The sequence below is a fragment of the Aristolochia californica genome, unplaced genomic scaffold (genome assembly GCF_029961685.1).
Source record: "Aristolochia californica isolate CCGP_79_NKW_82.1479 unplaced genomic scaffold, dmAriCali1.0.hap1 SCAF_10, whole genome shotgun sequence".
NCBI lineage: Eukaryota > Viridiplantae > Streptophyta > Magnoliopsida > Piperales > Aristolochiaceae > Aristolochia > Aristolochia californica.
In genome coordinates, this window is record NW_027181771.1 from 31353718 (window position 1) to 31377902 (window position 24185).

A 24185-nucleotide genomic window follows, 5' to 3' on the forward strand; every position below is an offset into this window, starting at 1 on the left:
ATACTTTCGATTTTGAAAGTCAACATATGATTATTTCCTCCCTTCAATAAACTCTTTGGAATTTGCAAATCCCAAAAACACCACCAGTAAAACAAGTTAGAGAAAAAGAGATTTAAGTTGGAAAATTTGAATCCTCCTAGAATAATTTTTTTTTAACTTTTAAATTTTAAAGCAGTAAAATATTACAAACTAAATATTTTAAAATTTTGACGACTTATTTATTCCAAATTTAACAATATTTATTTTTGGAATTTGGCCCTAACAGAATTGTGACATCTAGTTAGCCGCATTTCAAAATACAGCTTATTAGGCCTATTACAAAACTACCCTTTCTATTATTTGATAAATAATGTGATAAAGAAATTAATATGATAATTATGATACTTATTTGTCTAAAAAATGTTCAAGTAAAATGTTTAATAGATCCTGTTAATTACAATAACACCTAATTTCGATATGCTTAAAAATGTAAATAAAAATTTCAGTAGTCACACTGTCTGAAATGTAATAGACGCCCCCACCTTGCATTGAATGCCTTTCTACTGAGGACAACGAACCAAATTTTAGGTCTGATAGGAGGCCCGCCCCGCCTTGAATGAGAAAAGATACACCTTCAACTCAATATAAAAATTCTGAATCTGGCATCAGTGGACGATTGTATCTCTAGTACACATCATAATCAAAACAATACATCCTCCTCTCCCGGCCATCATAATCCGTTCCGTGTACAAGCATTCGAGTTTCTATACACTAAGCAAATAATACAAAATAACGTGGGCCATCATTAACTAAGAGCATTGCTCTTTCGTACCTAAGCCAACTTAGCAACAATTTATACAAGCTGACACAAACGGGGCCTAGAGCAGAATTGCCTACCATTAGCCTTCACCACGGCCATTACTCCTGCCGTCAAACCAGCACACAATACAGACGACACAAAATGTTGAGCATTACGTCCGGCTGCAGAATAATGGTTAATAAGTTACATATAGATTTAGTTATAGATAGATATTCAATAACAAACAGATAGATGCTGACAGGTACGTGATGAGACCTTGGTGAAGTGTGAAGGTTGTAATCGTAAGGCCCCCAACAATTAAAGCAGATGCCACTGGGAGATACTGCAAAGTTTCAGACAACAATGATTCAAGATCCAACATGCATATAAAGTCCAAGCAAACCGTGGCAAAGCGTGAAAAATGACAAGCAATTGTTAGAATACATAACTCAAGAATTACAGATAAGAGATCCTCATCATACAATTTATTATTCTATCCTAGTAGGCCTAACAAGGATACCCCAACATATGAAAATTAGAAGAGCATCACTAGGTCAGCTCAGCCTAGAACTTGCGATGATCAAGGGGATGTAGGACAAAATACAATGTAGGGCTATGAAGGTTTGTATAGCCCATAATTACTAAGACAAGAGACAGAAGTGGGAAACAACAGGAAATAGAAGCAATAAACATGCAGAAAAAAAGTTAATAAGAAACATAAAATTAAGAAACAGGTAGGTAATATTTGAAAAACCTTCATAATTATCAAGAAAACATAATAATATTTAAGAAATGTTGTGGTACGGTCACTTCCTCCCAAAATGACTATTTGAAGGTAGGAAACCTCGACCCAATTAAGAAATACAGGATCTTTCCAAGCCCAAAACAATGTGTGACTATCCCATAACAACTACACTGACACTTAAACTACTAGCTTGAGCCATGGAACATGTGTAAAGCCACAAAGTCAGAGGACTTTTTACCCATTAACACTTTCCCTTATATCCACACCTAAAAGAACCTAGATCAACATGTACAAAAGACAGAGGTTATAGAGACCAAACACATGCTACATAACAGCAATAAATGGGCTTGGATTTGCTTTGATAGCATGTGAATATTTAAAAGTAAGGAAAAAACGACGAGAAAATTGAAAGAGATTTTACAAAAGCCAAAGATTGCAGAAAAAAGTATGTTTGATAGAGAGAAAATGTGTATAGGGTTCAAAACGCACCTCTCGACCCCTGACTTTCCATTAAAAACACTTCTATATAAAGATAGAGAAACACACTACTACCTAAAACTGAAATTAAAAAAATATGTTTAATGACATTAAACTGCCCTACATAAACTACTCATCATTTTTCACAAGAAACTTGTAAAAAAAGACTAGAATCAAACAAGAAACATTTAAATAGATACAATAAGAAATGATTATAAGAAACAATTAACAATAAATTCTTATAGATAACAATTACCAAACAAATTAAAACAATAAATTATGGATTTTACTCAATTCAACTATTTACTAGAACCAAACTCTTCACCTTTTTCATGTCTAGCTTTTTATTTTTAGGAAATGTATGAATATATGATCTTTCATCAAGTTTTAAAATCAGTTTCCTACCCCATAAAGAGTTTACCATTTACTATCATATAGCATCATATCTGTAGAACCGAATAGTATATCCTATCACAAAGAGAGGTTCAACGAATGCTATGGATGACAAGTACTGGAACCTCATTTGTATTCCAAACGATCAACTGACAGGAAAGCAGTTAATATCATGTAAGACTTACTGAAAATGATTCAAAACCATTCAGCTGGAATGGAGAAGGACAATTTCTGTTAACACTATAACGGCCACTAATCAGATCCATTGCATCCTGAGAAGATGAGAATTGGAAGGACATGAGAATAAGATAATTTAACCAATTTAAATGTTCCATCCAAAGCAAGGAAAGATATAATTTAGTTATGAAGTAACATTTTGGGGGAGAATGGATAAGTTGGAATAAACTACGATTATAATGATAATCCACAGCCAAGAAAAAAGCACAGCTTGCCCTAATTAGCCCTGAAAGGCATTTGGTAGCATATCTAGGAGAAAGGCATTTCGTAGCATATCTAGGAGAAAGACATTTGGACAAAAAAATCTATTACCTGTCGAATGCCATCATGAAAATTATTCAAATAATATCGTGAAAGAGCACTCATTCCATCCTTGATCCATCCACCCATAGTTTGCTTCCCATATCTGTCATAGGCATGCATTTAAGATATTAATATAGAATCTATTTTTGTTGCTTTCCAGCCAAAATAGAATAAACAGCAACTCTGCCAAAAAAACTGTTGATTTTGGCAGACTGGATGACAGAAGTTGAAAGAAATTCAAGTTGAAAATTTTATTAGTCAACTGATTGACACAATTGTTTACTATAATTGTCGTCCAATAATGTTATGGGTCATTTTACTAAGTGACTAGGCAAAGTCAGAAAACCTGTAAAGACAACGATCCACAAATTATTCTCTAATATCTAACATGGAGTACACAAATAGGGACACAAAATTGTAGGACTTTGTTTTACTCACCAACAAATACAAATGTGGTATCTTCCTACACTGTTTTAGTTTCTATAGAAGTTTTGGTAAGCATGTGAAGCCAAATGCATTCATGCTGCTTATAGAGTCCTTTGACCAAAAAGATGGGTGATGTAGCTAATGAACAGCAACATGCAAATAAAGAATACAAAAGTATACGGACATAGCATCATGTAAATACATATGAGAAAAGCACCATGAAACAGACAAATGGAAAGTATCAAAACTTGGAATCAATTAAAAGATCAAATTGAACTCTGCAAATTAAACCTCATAGAATAACAAAATACTAGATATCCAGTTTCTTCCAATTGAAACTGTTAAATTGAACTCTGTTAAATTGAACTCTGTCGAGAAATTGAAACTCTGTTAAATTGAACTTTCTGCAAATTGAACTCTGTTAAATTGAAAGATGAGCTGCAACGAATTTCTCGACAGAATAAAAGAAAAATATGCCAGAAAGTTATAACAAACATAAGAAGACTACTGATATATTACAATAGTGGCTTCTCCACAGTGGATCCAGGTGCATGCATGTTGTAAATAAATTGTAAACAAGAGAGATTAATGACAGAGGATAGAAATAAATAAGAAGAAATTGGTAGAGAAGTAGGAGAAAAGGAAAAGCAAGAAGAACAAAAGAGAGAAAAGAGTTTATGGCAAAACAAAAGGTCGGTTTATTCCCCAGCACAGTCCCTCTTCTAGTTCTCTAATTTAACTTGATGAAAGTTACAGATAAAAACAGAAATGCCTTTCTGTACAATAATACATAACTTTTTTTTTTATGAATAGGTGAATATATTAAAAACCGAGAGAAGAATACAAACCTAATGCCAGGGGTATGATTCCACAACAAAATGTGGAGAGAAATACCCGCTTTAGCTTGGGTATCTGCCAAGTGGTTGGCAGATCGGGGAATATGGCTCCACTTAAAATTTAAAGGGGAAAATAAATTACATATGCCATTGAATATATCCCAGTGACGCCGTGGGGGGTGGCCGTGGTTGGCACACCAGTTGATGACCACTGTAGAGTCTCCTTCAATGCAAAGGGGACCAGAGAGGTTGCTAGAGAAGACTTGGAGCCCATGAAGGAGACCCGAAAGCTCTGCTGAAATAGAATCTGAGATGCCAAGGGGGCCGGCATAGGAGAAGAGGAGATTCCCTTTTTCATCTTGGATGACACCACCAAACCCAGCTGGGCCTGGGTAGCCAAGGGCACTTCCATCATAATTGAGCTTCAAAAATCCAGGGGGAGGAGGGGTCCAAAGTGCCATAGTTGGAGGGCGAGGGGGAAGAGATAGGCCAGCAATAGATTTCCAGTTATTTCTGAAGTTTGATCCACCCAGATTGCTGAATTCTTTTTTATTTAATAACCAAACCGAAACTTGATTAGAGATTTGCTCAGTCATAGCTTCAATAGAGGAGGTTTTGAGATTGAATTTCCTCTTATTTCTCTCCTTCCAGAGAGCCCAAATAGTATGTCCCACGCAGCAAGAGATAAGCATTTTTCCTAGCTTTGGTTGGTTTGAGTTAATGAGTGACAGGATGGTGTCGGTGAGGTTCCCAGGCGAGTAGTATTGGAGACCAATTTTGTTTAGGAGGGACGACTAGACTTGGTAGGCGAACTGACAAGTGAGGAGAAAATGGGTCGCAGTTTCTGGGGTGATTCTGCAGAAAGGACAAAGAGGATCTATGATAGAGGTACCCCTACGAATTAAGGAGTCTAATGTAAGGATTTTGTTTTTACAAGCAGACCATATGAAGAATTTGGCTCGAGGAGGGGCAATGAGGTCCCAAACATAGGCAACAGAGTGCTTTGGAAGATTTGGGGATGGATAGCTGAGAAATTTATAAGCGGAGGATGTGGAGAAGGAACCTTTCGAACATGGGGACCAAATGAGAGTGTCACCTGAGTTATTCAGTTTCCTGGTTGGGAGGAGATTGAGGAGATCTGACACATGGAGAGCTTCTGGGTCAGAGAGATGTCTTCTGAGCCCTAAATTCCAATCCCCATTATCTGACTGAAGATCAGAAACGAGAGCTTCCGAGTTGCCTGCAAGACTGTAGATTTCTGGAAAACTAGCGCGAAGAGGAGATTGTCCAGTCCACCAGTCGGTCCAGAATTTGGTTGATCTACCATTACCAATATAACATTTAGTAGCTTCTTTGAATTTTGGGAGAAGCCGAACAATTTTCTTCCAAACAGGCGAGAGGGAATAGAGCCTCCCCCCTTCAGTCCACCAACCAGATTGAATATTAGCCTTTTCTGCTACAAAGCTTCTCCAAATCAAATATTAAATTTCCATATCGATTTAAGTAATAGAGCCGAATTAGTGTCTTTGATGTTCTGGATTCCCAAACCACCCAACAATTTTGGTTTACATACTTCCTCCCATTTGACTAAATGATACTTCTTTTCGCCATTTGGGCCTCCCCAAAGGAAGCGCCTTTTAAGAGTGTCAATTCTGTTTCTGATGGATGCAGGACAGGGGAACATAGATAGAAAATAAGTGGGGATTCCATGTAGGCATGATTTGATTAGAACTAACATACCTGCCTTAGATAAAAATCTCCCACGCCAAGTGGCAAGTCTCCCCTCTAGGCGTTCAATGACAGGGTGCCAGGAAGCTTTAGAGGTAGGCGGGGTCAGAGGTAGTCCCAAATACAATCCAATAGACTGTTCTATGTTGCAGCCCAAATAGTTTGCCATCGAACTAACCCAGGGTCAATGTTGTATCCAAAGATCCAAGATTTTTCCCAGCTACTTTTTTGCCCTGAACAGAGTTCGAACAAACTCAGAAGGGCGCTCAGGTTATGAATTTGGGGAAGGGAACCATCACAAAAGAGGATAGTATCATCCGCATATTGGAGAAGACTGACATCTAGGGCAGGATCAGCAAAGATGGGTTTAAGCCTACCAGATATTTTTGCTAGACAGACCATGGCAGCCAAATGTTCTCCAATGAGGGTGAACATAAAGGGAGAAAGAGGGTCACCCTGTTTGATTCCCCTGGAGCCCTTCAAGTAACCACAAGACTTACCATTAACTAGAACAGAGTAGGATGCATTTGATATAATAATACATAACTAGAACACCAAAAGACAAAAATGCCCCTTTAGTGCATAATGTGTACACGTATCACATATCATGTGGGAAAAAAAAAACAGATTTCATGGTCTTTATGCTTGACACATCAAGCACCAAATAGATGTTCATAAAGTACCTCACGAGGTCCCGCTTTAGGGCATGTGTACCAGAGTATTCCAAACTTATCTCATCACCATGGTCCACCCACACTATGTAACAATAAAAAATTATTCAATAACATGATGGAAAACAGTATTTTTCTACAATGCCATCTAGAAGTTTTTAGGAGGCATAAAATATGCAAACTCACTAAAAAAACTTACATATCTTAAATTTTTCAAAGATATCTGGATATGCAGATATGCATTCATCTGATGAGAGCACACCCAGCCTTTGAAGCTGTAATTTTAACGATTTTTGAGCCATGTAACTCTGAAAAGTTAGGCAAAAACAAATAGAAAAAGTTAGATGGGTCATCACAGGAGTGGAAAAAGTGCAGCTACTGAATATGTTTCCCTATTGAATCCCAATTAATGATTTTTTTTAAGGTTCCAATTAATCGAATCTTAACATCATTTTTGTTTCTGTCATCCTAATTTTAGGTTATTCTACATGATACCAAAAGTTCAAAGGATGCTTTATCAAAAAAAAAAAGTTCAAAGGATGAGAATATTTGTAAAGAATTTTCTCATCCATAAATAACACCTCTCATAGTGTAGACAACATAAATGTTCTTCACTAATTTTGCTGATATTGGGTGCTTTAACTTAAACAATCAAACCCCAAGAGAGGAACTAGATGATTTATGTACAAAAGAGAGTAGGAGAATATTATTTTTAATCAAAGAAACATATACACACTCTCTTCAAAAAAAAATAAAAAAATTCAAGGAAACAAAATGCAATTTTAATATTTTGAATACTTAAGAACTCAGAAAAGAGAACTGGGATGTTTCTTTTAATTAATATATTATCACTGTTATAAAAAAAAAATCATCAGAAATAATGTAAGCAAACCTGTGTGACATTTGTCCTGTCTAGGCAATCAATGCAGTTAGATCTTATGACTCCTTTCTGCTCCAATACTATTTCCCCTTCTAAGTTTATGAGGAAATATCTGCTCAGCTGAATCATTAATGAATTAAAAAGTACAGTAAAAGAAACCATCACTTAAAACCAGAATCCTGAAAATGAAATCAACATCTCAGAGCATCCTTGAAGATCAAAAGTGAAGAAAACCAGTGCTTAATTACCCTTGCTTTTCAAAATCAACAGAGATCTGATCGTAGAGAAGTCTCAAGTTATCAAAATTTGCACTGCCACAACAGTCGTGGAAGTCAAAGGAAACGTATCTGGCAACAAGACAAGCATGACTTATGAAAAATTGATCCATCCAACGAATGTTTCAAGAGCTCAAGCTAATCACCTAATATGTGGAAGTTTTTGCATCTCAGCAGCAAATGCGGCGCTCAATTGACCTTCATCACCTTGCTGCAATATTAAAACAAATAATTTATGAAAAAATAATATATTATTAAATGGTGAAATAAAAATAGTAAACTGTTGAAGAACATGTATGGAAGAGTCTTACATGACTCTCACAACAAAGAAGTCTCAAAGAGCAACAATTCATATGGAGGAATCTTACAAGAGTCTCACGAAATGAAGTTTCACAAAAGAGTCTCAATTAAAAAGTGTTTTCGTTATGTTAGTCTTCTATTCTTGTTCAGTTGTTTAATTACTCTATGACTTATCTTTAAGTGTTTGACATTGGGTGTAACTAGAATATGGTTAGGTTAATTGTAATTTGATTCTACTTATTTTCTCTATTATAAAATAGGCTAATTGTCCTCAATTATAATCACGTCAATGAATTATTTCTCTTCTCCAGAACTTCAACATGGTATAAGAGTAGGTTCTGTGAGTTGACTTGGTCAACCCAGAGAGATAATGTGATCTTTTTCTTATCTATCATCTCTATTAGTTTAGGGTTGTGTTCTTTTTCTTCCTCATTGATGTCTTTTGGTCCTAATATCCGTTTTTCCCTTGACGTTCATACCTCTATAATATTGTTTTCATACTAAAAATTATATATTGATGAAAATAATTTTGAGTCTATTTTCCAACGCAAAAAGAATTTTGTCAATCCAAGGGTTCTACAAAGAGAAATCGCCATCTGAAGTAGCAAAGGTCATTCAGCGGGAAATGATCAAGCAACAACAAAATGCTTCATTTTTAAGGCATTTTATGCTAGAAAGAAAAAGACTTTTGTTAAGGAATAGTTCCACATGGATTAGTGAGTGCAAAGATCTTGAGTTTATTAGTTGGGAAAGAGGTTTCCTAAGTTGGCTAGTCATTTTGGGATGGGCCTTGAACCCAACTTAACATGGTATTAGAGCAAGTACTCATATGTGGGCCTCTACTTGAATTCTACACTTGTAGAGCGACAAAAGAGGGCCTACACCTAAATTATCCTCTTGTAGAGCCACAAAAGAGGACCTACACATAAATTATCCACTTGTAGAGCCACAAAAATAGGACCTACACGTGAGAGAGAGTGTTAAGGAATAGTCCCACATGGATTAGTGAGTACAAAGATCTTGAGTTTATTAGTTGGAAAATAGGCTTTCTAAGTTGGCTAATCATTTTGGGATGGGCCTTGGACCCAACTTAACAATGTTCACTCGTCACTGTCCTAGGTTCTTGACTTAGGAGCCTCCAGATACATGTCAGGTATGTCGTCATTGTTTTCCGACTTAAAAGAGTTTTTGTGTGTCAAACTTGTTGATCTTGTAGATGACTCTACCTCTCTTGTTCAAGAAGTAGGGAATGTTACTCTTGCTTCCTTTTTGTCTCCTCAGTCAGCACCTTTTGTTCCCAAATTTTCTTTAAATTTGTTGACGGTTAGTCAGCTAACCAAGTCAATAAATTGTTCTCTCACATTTTATCATACTCATTGTATTTTTCATGATTTTGCGAACGAAGATGATTGGTTTCGCTTGTGAGAGAGATGGACTATACTACTTGAAGAACCATCGGTAGAATAATATTTAGGTGTTACATACCGCAGATTCTCCTCTACAATGGCACTTGCGGCTAGGTCATCCGTTTGTAGCAACACTGACTCAAGTCTTTCCAAACTTTCCTGGGAGTTCTTCTTTTCAGTACGAGTTGTGTCAACTGAGCAACCATCACAAAAGTTCATTTCCAGTCTCATCTCATAAAACCAGCCATCTATTTGGATTTTACACTCAAACATCTGGAGTCCGTGTCCTGTGACTAGTCAGTTTGGCCTTATTTCCTATATGGATGATTTTAGTAGGTGTACTTGGATTTACAGTCTTAAGGAAAAATCAAAGGCCTTTGATGTATTCAAATTTTTCTTCAATGAAATAAAAAATCAATTTGTCGTTTCGCTTCATATATTGCATACTGATAATGACCTCGAGTTCATGAGTCATAAATTCCCAAGTCTTTTGTCAAGAACAGGGAATTACTCATCAGACACCGTGTGTCTTTACCCCTCAGCAAAATGGCGTAGCTGAATGTAAGAATCACCATTTATTGGAAGTGGTTAGGACAATGATGATACATATGCATATGCCCCAAGTCTTATTGGGGTGATGTTGTTCTTACAACCTGTTTCTTTGTTAATAGAATGCTTCGTCTGTGTTAGAAGGAAAAATACCTATGCAGGTTCTTTTGCCGTCCGCGCCATTATTTCCTATATTTCCCCGAGTGTTTGGATGTCTACTTTGCTCAGGTATTTGGGTCTTCCAAGGATAAGTCGTCTCCTCGAGCAGTTAAATCTGTAATTTTGGGGTACTCTCGTACATTGAAGGGGTACAAATGTTTTTGCCCATGTGTTTGAAACTTTTTCGCCGGTTGCTCATTTATTGTCTGTTTGTATTTTGATCTCAGTTGCAATGAATCAGGGGTTGTCCCTACGCTAATTGGACATTGAAAACCCCTTCTTATATGGTGATCTGGAAGAAGAGGTATATATGGAGCAACCTCCAAGATATGTTGTTTAGGGGGAGACATATAAAGTATGCAAACATAAGAAGGTGATTTATAGGATGAAGCAGAATCCACTTGCTTGATTTGAAAAATTGAGCTAGGTTGTGGTATCTATGGGGTTCTCGAGGAGTCATTGTGATCACTCCTTGTTTGTGATTAAGAGATCATACGGAATTGTGGTGTTTTTGGTTTATGTAGATGACATTAAATTATCTAGGAGAGATATTTCTGGTGTAGAGGATACCAAGTCTCGTTTATCTGCATATTTTCAAACTAAAGACTTGGGACCGTTGAAATACTTTTTGGGCATTGAAGTGGCGAAAAGTAAAGAAGGCATTGTGATGACAACGTAAGTATGCCAAAAATATGCTTCAAGAGTATGGTTTGTTGGGAGCCAAGCGACTTGATAGCCCAATGGAAGTGGGACATGATCTCCATGATGGGCAGAGTGATAAATTAAATGGCAAAACACAGTGTCGGAGGTTAGTGGAAAAGTTAATTTATGCAAGAGTTATTAAACTTGACGTTTCTTTTGCAGTAAGTGTAGTGAGCCAGTTTATGGAACGTCCTCGGAAAATACACTTAGAAGCTGCACAAAAAAATTAAGGTATTTGAAAAGAGCACCAAGAAAAGGTCTTTTCTTTACACCTAACAATCATATGAAGATAGAGGTTTTCTCCTATGCAGATTATGCTAGTTCCAAAACTGGTCAGAAAGTTAACCTCTGAATATTGTGTATTCGTAAGAAGAAATTTGGTTTGTTGAAGTAAAAAGCAGAATGTTATATGCCGGTCTAGTACAGAAGCTGAATATAGGGCGATGGCTCACACAGTAAGCAAATAAATGTGGGTTAGGTCAGTCTCACGAGAGTTGGGTTTCAACCAGGATGAGCCGATAAGCATGTTTGGTGATAATCTCCAAGGCCCCAGTTATGCAAGAATGGATCCCCCCAAAGCATGGTTTCCCAAAGTTGAATTTTGATGGTTCCTCGCTGGGCAATCCCGGGATGGCAGGTTTTGGGGGAGTCATCTCAGATCCCTTTAGCAACCAGCTTTTCTCGTATGTTGGCCTGTTAGGCTTTGCTGATCCCACGTCGACTGAGCTTCAAGGTCTTTTTAGTGGGCTTCAAGTTTTCAGAGATAATTGTAGTGGCCCTTTGCATATTGAAGGAGACTCAAAGGTGGTAATTGGTTGGTGCGAGTTCGAGTATGCTTACTTTCCCCCATGGCGCCATTGGGACTCTTTTAGGGAGATTCTTGAAATTGTTTCTCAATTTTCTTGTATTTGGTCTCACATTCCAAGATCTGCCAATTCGGCAACTGATGTGCTTGCCAGGACTGGAGCAAACCTACAATCTCTTGTTGTTAGGAATTTGCTCATGTAACTTCTGTAATTTCTTGTTTTTAGTCCATGAGAGAACTAAAAATATAGAAATGGATTGCCACTTCATTCAAGATGCGATGATGAAAAAGGAGGTAGTGACTTGTTTGTTTAGTCTGGAGATAAATTGGGAGATGTATTCACCGAGGCCTTTGGCAAGCAAGAATTTATAACATTCTGCAACAAACTAGGACTCCTGGTCATATATGCTCCTGCTTGAGGGGGAGTGTTAGAAAATACATCCAGGGGTATTTTGGTCATTTTACCCTCCAGGGGTATTTTGATCATTTAACCATTCAGTGAATAATTTTCTTTATTTAATCTTATTTTGTATGTTCAATTATATCAGTAGTTAAATTTTCATGTACATAGGAAGTGCAGTTATGGAGATATAAGGAGATTAAGGTTTATTAAGTGTATAAAGTCATTTTTGTAATTTGTAACTCAAAACACTTAGTTAAGAAGTCTGGGAATTTGTGCACAGTTCCCAACGCAGCTTTTCAGGCTCTTCAAAAAATTCTTCTTCTCATTTCTCCTTTTTTCCCAATTTTCTCCTCTTCCTTCACCCAAATCTTGATTTTTACAGGACAAAACATATTCCACTGGTGCAAGAACAAGAACACCAGGAACTATGACTGAAGGTGAAGCTATCGTATCAGAAGGAGAAAAGAAAGGTACATCTTCAAAGAAGGTCGCATCAACAGACACAAATGTTTTGCAAAGGGAAGGGCAAAAACATTTATATTCCTTATGTCTCCTAGAATATCCAAGAAAAAACACATTCCATAGCACTTGATGACAATTTATCTGTAGAAGTACCAACAACATGCACAAAGTATACACAACCAAAAATACGAGGAGGCAGTGAAAATAAAGTGTCAAACAGATTCAACACCAGAAGAGGAATTTGATTTCCAAGCATAAAGGCATTTTGTTAAAAAGATTACATGCAGTAAGTACAACGTCTCCTCAATAAGACTTGGGTACATGCATATGAATGAGTAATGTCCAAGCAATTTCCAATAAATGCCTATTTTTACGCTCTACTACTCCATTCTGTTGTAGAGTAAAAACGCAAGACGACTGATAAATTATACCATGATTCTGTCAAAATATAGTAAAGTTATGACTCATGAATTCTAAGGTATTGTCAACATGAAGAACCTGAACAAAAGCACCAAATTGGTTTTCTATTTCATTATAAAAGTTTGGAATACATCAAACACCTCAGATTTCTCCTACATGAGATACACCCAACTAGTGGCAACTAAATCATCAATAACAAAAACAAAATATTTGTACCCAAACATACTAGGAACTAGCCACGGTCCCCATACATCAGAATGAATAAGTTCAAACACTCGTTTACTTTTCTTCTGACCCAATGGAAAAACACACTAATGATGTTTGCCTAGTTGAAGGGTGAAACTGCAATATGGAGAGCAAATGCGGGCATCTGTGATGAGCTTTCCAAGTGGTACAGTCCTCCCCTCTCACGCATGGAACCAATCATTTTCCTCATTGGGAGATCCTAAAACATGCAATGAGAAGGGTAGAAAGTTACAAAATATTGCAAAGTCTTAGTAAGTTGACTAACAAATAATAGATTATGAGGAAATTTGGGAACAAATAACACAGACTTAAGAGGCATAGACGTAGTAGGTGTGACAATACCCAATCCCTGAATAGGTGAAACAGATCCATCAGCTAGTGTAACATGCTTAACCAATGAAGAATCCTTTAGACTAGTGAATAAGGACAACGTACCTAACATATGAGTGGATAGTCCTGAGTCAAATACCTATGAGGATCCAGGACGCACATGTAACGCAGACATGCTTAAGCTGGCAAGAATAGCGGTAGGAAGTGGAGATTGTGCAATCGATGCTGAGGAGGAAGGGGCTAAGATATATGAAAGTTGAGCCATGCACTGACCCAAAATGTTACCTTTCATCAGGGGCTCCTGGTAAGATACCAACCATCTGTCCAGTTGGGGGCTCGATATGCTCATGGGTCAGTGAGTTTGACCAGGTGAACTTTCCAAACTAAATCCAGCATTTGTTAGAGAAATGGGTGCATCCACAGTGCACACACTTTCAATCAATTTTACCATTTGTCCGTCCTCAGCCTCTACCAGACCCATCTCTGCCTCGTGATCTTCCTCCACGACCTCGAGTAGACTCTAACTGCCCAAAGGAATTCAATTCTGACACATTTACATTCTTATTATCTTTGTTTCCTTGGGACATAATTGTTGTCTCTGCCCACATAACTTTGTTAAATACTGCTGAAAATGATGACACATCATCTTAAGCTAATAATTAAGCCATGACTACATCAAATTCTGATCCCTACCCATCTAGGAATTTTTTTGGTAAGAACTTGTTCATGTTGCTTTCTAAGTTCTTTCTTATCAGTAGTAAATGGGTGGAACATGTGGATCTCCTACATAATACCTTTCAGCTCATTGTAATAATCCATGACTCATCTCTCCCCATTTTTAAGGGTAAAGAGTCTAGCATATAGCTCAAAGACCCTAAACAGATTACTCTCCTAGACAAATAGCGATTCCAAAGACACCTACATCTCCTTGGCTGTTTTGCAATTAATAATTTGGTTTCTCGTCCTTCAATCCAATACTGTTCAGTAGCCAAGTCATTACTTGACTATCTTCCACTTCCCAATCATCTGTAATAGGAGTAGGAGGATCATCTCAGTTAAATTTGGACTTCCTTTAGCATTCAAATAGATGCGAACAGATTTGCACCAACTCAGATAGTTGCATTCGTTCAATCTCTCTAATGTAACTAATATGAATCTTTTCCATCTAAATTCACAGCATCCCTTCATGGAGTAATAATTTCACCAAATTCAGCCATAGGAACCAAATAGTCTTCAATTCAGTGACAATTTCCCTTACTACGCAAGTAAATCAACAGTAGCTATGTGGGCCTCCCATCACAAAATTAGTGTTAGGTCAAAGAATCAATGTGCGCCAACCACCAATATAGGGAAACTTGATAAATTCTTCAATCAAGCTAACATATGTAGCAAAAAAACAAAAATAAGGGCTGGCATCAGCCAACTGGATGATGATGTCAACAGTGGAGCATAGAAGAGGGTGCACACAGTAAGAAATGGTTCAATCCCAATTCAACAAACCCTCAAGGGCAGAAAATAGGTATAAGACTACTTAATTTGCAGTAAGAACCATCAACCCTAGGGTTATGGTAGAAAAAAACACAAAAAGGTAAGTTTTTTACCAATCAGACTACACTAGACTTGAAGTCCCCTTTCTTATGAGATCGTTGACTTCAAGAGAGGAGATAAATGCTTTAAATGCATGTATTATGGACCGATCTGCTCTGATACCATGTGAAATATTGAGAGAAGTAGGGTTGAAAGTGAGAGGAGAAGAAGAGAAGCATTGAGTTCTAGATTAGGGGAAAACCACGAGCCCACTATTCCTTTTATTAACTTAAGTGAATTGCAGGGGAAAAGACAACTCTACCCCCTCATACTTGTACACCTTATATCTCCATATATACAAGTTCAAAAATTATGAAAAATTTGACCATAGACACTTCTACACTTCCTAAAACTATTGGCACTCTCCTTGATACAATCATATCTATATGAAATGACCAAAATACCCTTTTTAGTATATTTAACAAACACAAACTATACAAAAGTTCAACAAAAAAAGTCTTCCTTCTAACCTAATAAATTAGATAGCATATATAGCAGTAAAATAGACAGGTTCTTTACAAAAAAAAGAGACATGTTGCTTGTTCTTTGAAAAAGAAAATAAGAACTGAACTGTAAGATGAAATTCAAGAAAACATTCCTTACTTTATCTGTTAAGTCAACCACCATAACTTCCTCATATCGTTGAGTTAAATCAAGAAAGTGGCGTTCCACAACTTTTGGCTGCAGATGAAAGAAACCCATCCATCTCCAACAATAGATCCAGAAAAACAAACTCAAAATGCTTTCCTTCAGTTGTCATTTACTTACCGTTTCTTCATGACTGATGATATTGACCTGTGGCTTATAGCTCAAATCTACAATTTGCTCCCAAAGAAGTGGAATTGAACCACGGATCTGAAAAAAAAAAAAAAGACTAGATTAACCTCTCTTACCAAGGAACAAAAAGATAAACTCACTCTGATGCCTTCAGCACACTTTGCACACTTTATGATGCTCAAGTACATCTAAGGATTTTCCCCTTAAGACATTGTCATGATATTACAACCATAAAGAAAGCAATGCTCCCTAACTAGTAAATTTTTGAGAAACAATTGACTACTCAAAATTGCAAGAAACAAATGGGGATGATATTGTTTTTATAAAAACAAATAGGGATGATAAAAAATGTAATTCATAAAATCTGTGAAACGGGTTCAGTATCCTTCTAAATTCAAGAAATTTTGGAAATGAAGAGAACATATGAAAAGAACTCACAAAAAAATATTCTTTGAATGTGTCAAAAAACAGCTACACAATCAACAAGCTGGGTTGCTAGAGTTTTGACCACATCAGGTGTTGATAACCTTGCAGCTCATACAAATTTGACAACTTATAAAAAGCTCCTGTCAAGGATGACCTAGAAATTAACTCTAGCAATTTTTGGTGCAATGCGAGAAGCACATGCACCAAAAAATCTAAAGCTGAGTTCAAAACATGTCTGATGCTCTTGCTTTCCATTCTTAATGATGACTCTCTAGTTGCATTTTCAAGGTGTTTCAATCTTTATTTTTCATATTTGAGTACATTGCACATTAGGAAAACAGAATCACTACAATTTCCAAAAAGCAGACATTCAAAAATCACTAATCCTGATTTGCACAGGAATGCGTTGTGGATTCTGACTAATATATTAGGAAAACCTGCAAAAATGACGATCTGCACCCCTCAAACTCCAGCAGCTGCTCGGTCTCAACAAAATTAGCCACATCTCCTTCAAGATTAGCACCTCTTCTCCACATTCTTGTTCCTAGATTGAGTTAAATCACTAATACCTCCATCAAAATGTTAATTGCAGTACTGTGGATTGATAACAACATCTGTCTGCTGATAGGAGAAAGAAACAGTCCTACAACATTACCTATGCGCCGCATGCACCTTCTTGAAAGCAAGGTAAATTGAATGCGTGAGGTTTTAACCACGAACTCAACAGTCTGAAAGCCTAAGCTTCTGTTAAGGTGAAAGCGGGAAATTTGAACCTCATGATAGAGAAATTAGGTCCTCCCGAGTGGAAGCTCCACTAAACTACAGTAAGGATTAAATCATGACTGACATGTACAGGACATTGATCCCATCAACTGAAGGGTCTTACTACTAATGAACTACTGCTCCAAAAATCTCCAGTTAAATCATAAGTACTCAATTTTTACCAGGCTTAAATGAACTTTCAAACTTCCATTGTAGATCGTAGGGTAAAGTACTAAAGCTGAAAATTTCCTCTATCACTCATCAATTTAAGAGGTTGAGTTTCTGTCCATTGGCAGCAATAGCAGATTAGGCCCTTGATGGAGATCCTACATGAGGTTCTACAAATTTGACTGTCCTGGAAGTCAAACTTATTTACAAAAAAAAAGGTTAAACACCTACAAGCATTTCCTGAGAAAAATGTTGAATCAATTAGCTTTAGGATACTTCCCTGAATTAAAGGCATGCTGAATGCATCTAACTGTAAAGAACAGAGGAAGCATAGTATTAGAAATAACCAATAATTGCAATCAACATTCAAAAAATCAAAGAAAAATTAAAAAAAAAAAAACAATGGTGAATCGGACTAGTTGTCTAAAGAATCCTTTCATGCACCTAAAATGATTGGACAGAAACAAAAAATATCTGACCTTAAACTCAATAAGTTCTTCCAGTAAGCTTCTGTTCCAAACAAAACGTGGATCAGCCTGAAAAGCATCCAGGGAACATGAAAATAACTTTACAAATTTTAGTCATAAACAAAAAAATGGTACCATTAACGTCACTAAAAAATTGAATCTGGTGATAGGCAGTTACAGTTCACTTTAACCCATAACCGCGACATAAGGAGAATGGACCAATAGAATTGCCCTGTGATGTAAAAATTTAAGGCACCCTAAGTAATTGACAGTTGGAACTTGTAGGTGATATGGTCCCCACACTTGAATGGAAGATGTCAAGTAAAATTAAGCCAGAGAATTAACCAAGATAAGGCCAAGATCTATGCGGTCCAAGCCATAGAAAAAGAAGCATAAAAGTAAGATAAAAAACAAGAAAAAAGGACTAAAGTATGCCGTTCACTATCTAAAGTGGCCTGAATCGAAATCCAACCTGTCAAAATGAGCGAGACCACTAGGGGTGTCTGAGCTAGAATCAGCCCATTGCCAAGCCTGGTTAGAAATATAAAAAAAAATTATTGTTTTATTTAATATGACAATACCTACATTAGAATACTTTTTGTCTTTTTTCTTCAGTTTGTTGCAAAGCTTCAAACAATTTTTCCAAGAGTCCAGAGAATTTCAATTACAACTATTCTGCAAAGAAAGTAGCTTCATCCAAAACATGTCTGATGGCTGGAGATGCCCTTTAAAACTCGAAAAGGGTCCATCCTGATTTGTTGAAACTGTAGGACCAAGGCCTTGACTTAGGAGGTCCTAGTCCATAACCAGCCTGTTGCCTGGCTAATACAGCATAGTGATTTTGACTCTAGAACAAATCAAGTTGAAAGACTTCTCTACAGTTTGAATAACCCAGATTTCAGCAAACAACTTAAACAACTATAATTTAAATTCATGTAGATAAAAATCAAAAGTTAGAAAGTAGAGTTTTTATGGTTGTTATGAAAATACCAGATAGAGAAAAAAAAAAAAAAAAAAGGTTAACTTTATCCAATAGAGGGAAAAACTGGAATCAAATCAATAACCAAAAGAGGATTTCCTTGTTACATATGAAGTCTTCTTGCAGGCATAAAATTCATCAAAACAGGAACCATCTTTGCTGTCTCATTCTAGAAAACAGACTCTAACCAGCAGTTACCAAACCGAGCTCAAACTTGCTGACAGGAAATTTAAAAAAGTAACTTCTAACTTCCAGAGTTTCCAAATTAAGACTTTACTAGTTTAGAAACAAAGACTCCAAATGAAAATTAAAAACTAATGAACTTTCTAATAAAAGCTTTTAACTAAAACAACTTGTCCTCCAAAAAAATAAATAAATAACTTCTATTTAAACCTGTTTATTTAATAAAGTTGAAAACTAAAATCTGAACATGGTTGAATTAGACTTCAGTAAACAACTGAGAAAACTACAATCTGAACTCAAGTTTGGTTGAAAACCTTGAAGTCAAAAAGTTAAGTTTCTGTTATTGTAAAGAAAATAGTAAAAACTAAGGTTATGTAATTATAAAGAAAAGAACAATATAAAGGGGGGGAAATAACTCTGAGAATATAGCAATTTGATTCAATAAACAAAAGATGATTTCCTTGTCTTATATGAAGCCTTTTTATAAGCATAGAAACTAATCAAAACAGGAGAACTTTTTTCAGTCCCATTTTAGGAAATAGGTTCTAACTACTAGCAAATCTAGCTCTAACTTGCTGGACATAAAATTTAAAAATAGGTATATCTTCTAACAATTTGAGTTTCATTTTGAGGCTCGGCTAGCAAAAAGATGAAACTACTACTTGCAATAGACTTCTAATTGAAACTTCTGACTAAAACAATAAGATGTTGTTTAAATGATGCTTTCATCAAAGAGAACAAATTACTTTACAGTTAAAGCCATCAACTACAGCAAGCTGCAATACTTTACACTTCGTATTTCAACTACCACAGCTTATAGACTTTTTAATTTAGGATTTTCTATTCTAGAAACTTAAGGTCAGAATAGATAACTTAGCTTTCTTGTAATGTTAGGTACCTAGCCAATACCCCAAAAGCTCCAGAGTTGATGGAATGCAAAAAGTTAGATCCTTAAACCTATCTCATACTAGGTTGGCTCAACCAAGCGCCCATACCCAAGTTGGGCACCACAGTATCATAACAACCCACCACGCTTCCATGCTGACATCTATAGCAGCCCACTCTATGACGCTCCACTCCTTTTCACCTTTGTGATGACTTTCACTCTAGCATTGAATAACCCCTTTCATAGGTCACCCCCTTGGTATTCGAAAACGTAACATGGTGACAACTTTGATACCAAATGATAGGTACCTAGTCAATACACCAAAAGCTCCAGAGCTAATGAAATTCGGAAAGTTAGGCCCTAAACCCATCCCATACTAGGCTAGCCCAACCCGGTGCCTATACCCTAGGTTGAGCTCCACAGGATCATAACATTACACCATGCTTCCGTACTGACATCCATAGTGGCCCATTCTACGACAGCTCCACTCTAGACCAGGTAGCCTTTTTCACATTTGTGATTGCTTTTACTCTGGCAGCGATAGCCCTTTTCATAGGTTTCCCCATTCGGGATTCAAACACATGACATGGTGCCAACTCTAATACCAAATGTTAGGTACCTAATCAATATGCCAAAAGCTCCAGAACTGATGGAACACCAAAATCTAGGCTGGCCCAACCCGGCACCCATACCCTAGGTTGGGCCCCTCAGGAACACAACAAATTGAACTTAATTCTCTTTAAATTTAGCACTCTTTTTCTTTCATAAACATGACGGCCCTTGGGCCAATCTTGTATCTACAAGTATTCTTGAGCTAATTCTTCAACATTATGATATATTGCATCACCGGCCTTATAGCAAACACTTATTTGCAAGTGTTGAGGTAATTCTGTCCAAGCTTGGAGTTCATCCAATTGCCAGAAAAAGGAGTAACATAACCAAGTTACTTTTGGTATTTTAGAGGAAAAGCAAAAATAACAACAGACCTGCTTCCAAAGTGGTTTGCTCATTCTCCCTTGGGGCAGCTTGCATGTTCTTTGTAAGCTGATGCACATAATTATATATACCTTGTAAACATCAGTAACGTGTGATAAGACAATCTATTGAAGTCTAATATTAAAGAAAGTCTAGATTCTAAATAAGCACCAGTAGGTGCAGTTTCAATATCTATTGAAGTCTAATATTAAAGAAAGTCGCATTCAATTCATAGATTCTAAATAAGCACCAGTCAGCGCAGTTTCTATAACTGCCATTGCTTATTAAATTCCTGGCATGCCTTTTCAAAAATAATGAAATAAATAAATAAAAATTCCTGCTTGGTATTAGCAAGAAACAGCAAGACCAGGTCACAGATCCAATCATCTAATGCATTAGCAACCTTATGTGGCAAAGAAGCTCTAAAAGAAGCTCTATGAAATTAAATCCTAAGCATTCCAGTTTTAAACCCACCAAAATCTTCAGCTTACAGCTTAAGTACTCACTTCAAAGTCAAATCAGTTTCATATGAAAAATACAGCCCTGGTGTTGCTTCCACAGTTCTTAACAGACTCATAAAGTAGGCCTCATCCTTTTTCTGTACACATTATGAAATACATGTTAGTCAGATTAACTGTTTAATACATGTTAATTAAGGTTTTATGGACCTCACAATTACATTTGGAAAATACGGATTCAAGTACCCAAGTAAATCATACTTCTTGAGAGGTAGAAAGCTTCAAAGCCTCATTGCAGGATAGGAACTTCATAGACTTAACTCGGAAAATAGGGAAGTCCAGATAAGAGCCAACCTCCTCGTGCGAGGTTATTATAAGTATATAAGTGCCTGGATAGTCGAGTAATAATAGATAAGAAGTTGCTGATGACAAAAGAGGCGACCAAAAAATTTCCGACCACTAATTCATGCTGCATAAGCTCACACAGCCACTGAAATGGTAACATACTCTTAGCACCAAGTACTTAACTTCTTTCCCCAATTGAAAAGCCGGTGTGGAACTTATATTGAGTTGCCTTTTCAACTTTTATTGAGATCATTTGTAAATTCAGTTCGAGCTCATGTACAAATAACAGTTAAGCTATCGCTACCATCCTTGTAATAAATAGACAAATGACATTTACCAGCCAGCAATCTAATTGTTCCAACCACTCCATATATCGTAGACTCTTTCATAGGAGCTTCTAAACAAGAATCATCTGCATCGGAGAAAAAAATTACCACAATTAGGACGGCTCCAAAAATCGTTCAAGAGTCTGAGAGTAATCGCAATGTACAAACTATCCAGAATTTCTTCAGTTCAAGCTTCTCAAAGAAATTTAGTAAAATCGGTTGAAATTCTCGTTTTCTAAGTGACAAAGAGATCCGGATTCAACTGATAAGTGCAGGCAAAAGCGTAACCAAGCGCTAATTCTTCTTTGCTTTTTTTCTAAGCAGTCAAATTTTTCTTAACATGATAAATGAACCGTTCGAGACCGAACTTCCGAGATCTTCCTTCACTCGAAATTCGAAGAAAAATAACGCGTAAATTAAAATATAAACTGACCGATTTGCGTCTGAATAATTCCATCAAAACGGTCTATAGAGAAACCGTAACCAGGATGTTCTGAATCAGTAGATTTAATCACGAATTTGTCCGGAAATTCCTGCAGTTGCATCTGATTGCAGAGCTTGAAATGACTTCGATTTTCCTCCATCATACGGCTTCGGAGAACAATCTTTCCCTTGTTTATTAATCTCTGCCAGCGATCATATTTTGAATTCAACAAAATAATCGCATCAACTCAGCCTGCTGAGTGTTTTCCTTTTCGTACCAAACGTTAATACCCGGAGACGACAACATGAACCGGAAATTCGGAGAGGAAGCTACAGGCTATCGTCGTGACGGGCATTACCTCGACAAAGAACCGCTATAACGGACATAATGTACCGACGGGGTCTTGAGTACGACAACTAATAAAGACCAACAACGTGAAATGATACCGAGGGTGGCCTTAGCTGGAGACTCCAATCACTCACAAATGGCTCATGAATCGTGGCAAGGAAGTATGCTGGGTTCCATTGGACCACGTGGGCTGCATTTTCTGAGTTTCAAGTGTGACATAATTTTAATGCAAATTAATTACAGCAAGAAGAAAGGGCATCCAATGGACGGATGACAACTATGAATAAATAAAAAATTATCACCAAATTGTTTTCATAACCTAGGTTTCTATTTGCTATAGTAAAATTAAAAATTCTATGTCAATTGTTCATAAAGCTGTTTGCTATAATAATGCAAGGTTTCTCAACTTCGGATTGGGTCCTAGCTTGGGTTTGTCAACACCGAGGTTGGGTTGGTTCAACCAAGGACTTGGTTGGACTTAGGCAAAGTCGAAAGGGCTTGCCCTAGACCTAACCTGACCTGGCCGCATGAAAATCTATGTCAAACCCAGTAAAATCACAAGTCAAACCATTTGCTCAGATAACTCGGTAGTAGTTTAGAGTAAAACTAGAGAATGGGAGATGCTTGTAGGTGACTTCTTCCTCTCAAGACTTTTAGGCTTTGATTGAAACACAAGAAGTGAAGCGAAAAAAAAAAAAAAAGCAAAAAGAGAAAAAGAAGAGAAAGAGAAAATGAAAAGAAAATTAGTTTTTTTTTTCTTGTTTAGATGCCCATGGGAAAGAAGAGAGAAAATAAAAGAGAAACACCTGTTTGGAAGCATAAAGAAAATGGAAAAATAATAAATTTAAAACTATTTAATGATTAAAATTATATACAAGCGAAAGAATTAAATATCTATAAATAATAAAATATTATCGATAAACTTTTATTTCTCATTAAAATCATTATTATCAGTAATTTTTATTTATAAATTTATTATATAAAAGCATACTATGATTTAATATTTCTATAAATTTGAATTTAAAACACTACTTTTTGTCATATTACAATAATCACAACATTCATAAAAATAATAGTATAAATTATTATTATTTTAAAAATAATGTTCCTGAATAATCTTTAGAGGCTCTAATGACAAAAAAAAGTTTCAACCTAACTTGAAAAAGTAATTAGTGAGCATAAAAAATGGCAAGTTGAAAGCTCGAGTTTATTCTCAAGCTGCACAATGACTTTTGCTCTACATATCAATTTTTTTGTCAAGTAAAATCAAATGTAAAAATATTAAAACTCATCTCTTTCCATCTACAACCACTAAATATATACACTAAAATTAAACAACATAAATATATTTTCTATCTACAACAAAGTCTCTTCCAAACAGTTTTGCTACATGGATAACTCTTATTTTTTATGTATAACAAAAAGATGAAAAATAAATAAAGATAACCTTCGTTTCTCAAGCAACTCTCCTAATTAATTCTCAAACTATTAACATGTCTACGTATATCAATTCACAGTTCAACACATTCACTAGCATAACATT

The 24185-nt window shown here is 36.3% G+C and overlaps 1 protein-coding gene across 3 annotated transcripts; it reads right to left on the reverse strand.

Moving 5' to 3' along the window:
* Nucleotides 1-612: 612 nt before the first annotated feature.
* On the reverse strand, nt 613-22660 carry LOC137936084 (phosphoinositide phosphatase SAC8). Of its 3 annotated transcripts, XM_068780626.1 has the most exons (20): nt 22304-22660; nt 21882-21956; nt 21461-21588; nt 21248-21339; nt 20753-20810; nt 17731-17787; nt 17528-17561; nt 16977-17057; nt 16759-16865; nt 15887-15973; nt 15722-15799; nt 7896-7960; nt 7723-7821; nt 7487-7586; nt 6794-6902; nt 6607-6679; nt 2943-3036; nt 2579-2665; nt 1055-1121; nt 613-960 (listed from the first exon to the last, which is right to left on the reverse strand). In XM_068780626.1, the coding sequence occupies exons 1-20, from the start codon at nt 22455-22457 to the stop codon at nt 833-835; spliced, it is 1773 nt and encodes a 590-aa protein (XP_068636727.1). In that variant the 5' UTR covers nt 22458-22660; the 3' UTR covers nt 613-832. The 3 variants fall into 3 exon arrangements, 2 of the variants coding, with proteins under 2 accessions (XP_068636727.1, XP_068636738.1); XR_011109512.1 differs by lacking the exons at nt 613-960; nt 1055-1121; nt 6607-6679 and having other exon boundaries at nt 2580-2665; XM_068780637.1 differs by lacking the exons at nt 613-960; nt 1055-1121; nt 2579-2665; ... (1 more) ...; nt 6607-6679; nt 6794-6902 and having other exon boundaries at nt 7510-7594.
* Nucleotides 22661-24185: the final 1525 nt, after the last annotated feature.

Bases quoted from the DNA above. Each gene is read 5' to 3' on its own strand.
- LOC137936084 (XM_068780626.1), bottom strand. From the start codon at position 22,457: ATGATGGAGGAAAATCGAAGTCATTTCAAGCTCTGCAATCAGATGCAA. The intron at 17,788-20,752 runs GTCTGTTGTTAT...GATGCTTTTCAG, and splicing joins GCAAACCACTTTGGAAGCAG to GCTGATCCACGTTTTGTTTG. The intron at 6,903-7,486 runs GTTTGCTTACAT...CTAACTTTTCAG, and splicing joins ACAGGACAAATGTCACACAG to AGTTACATGGCTCAAAAATC.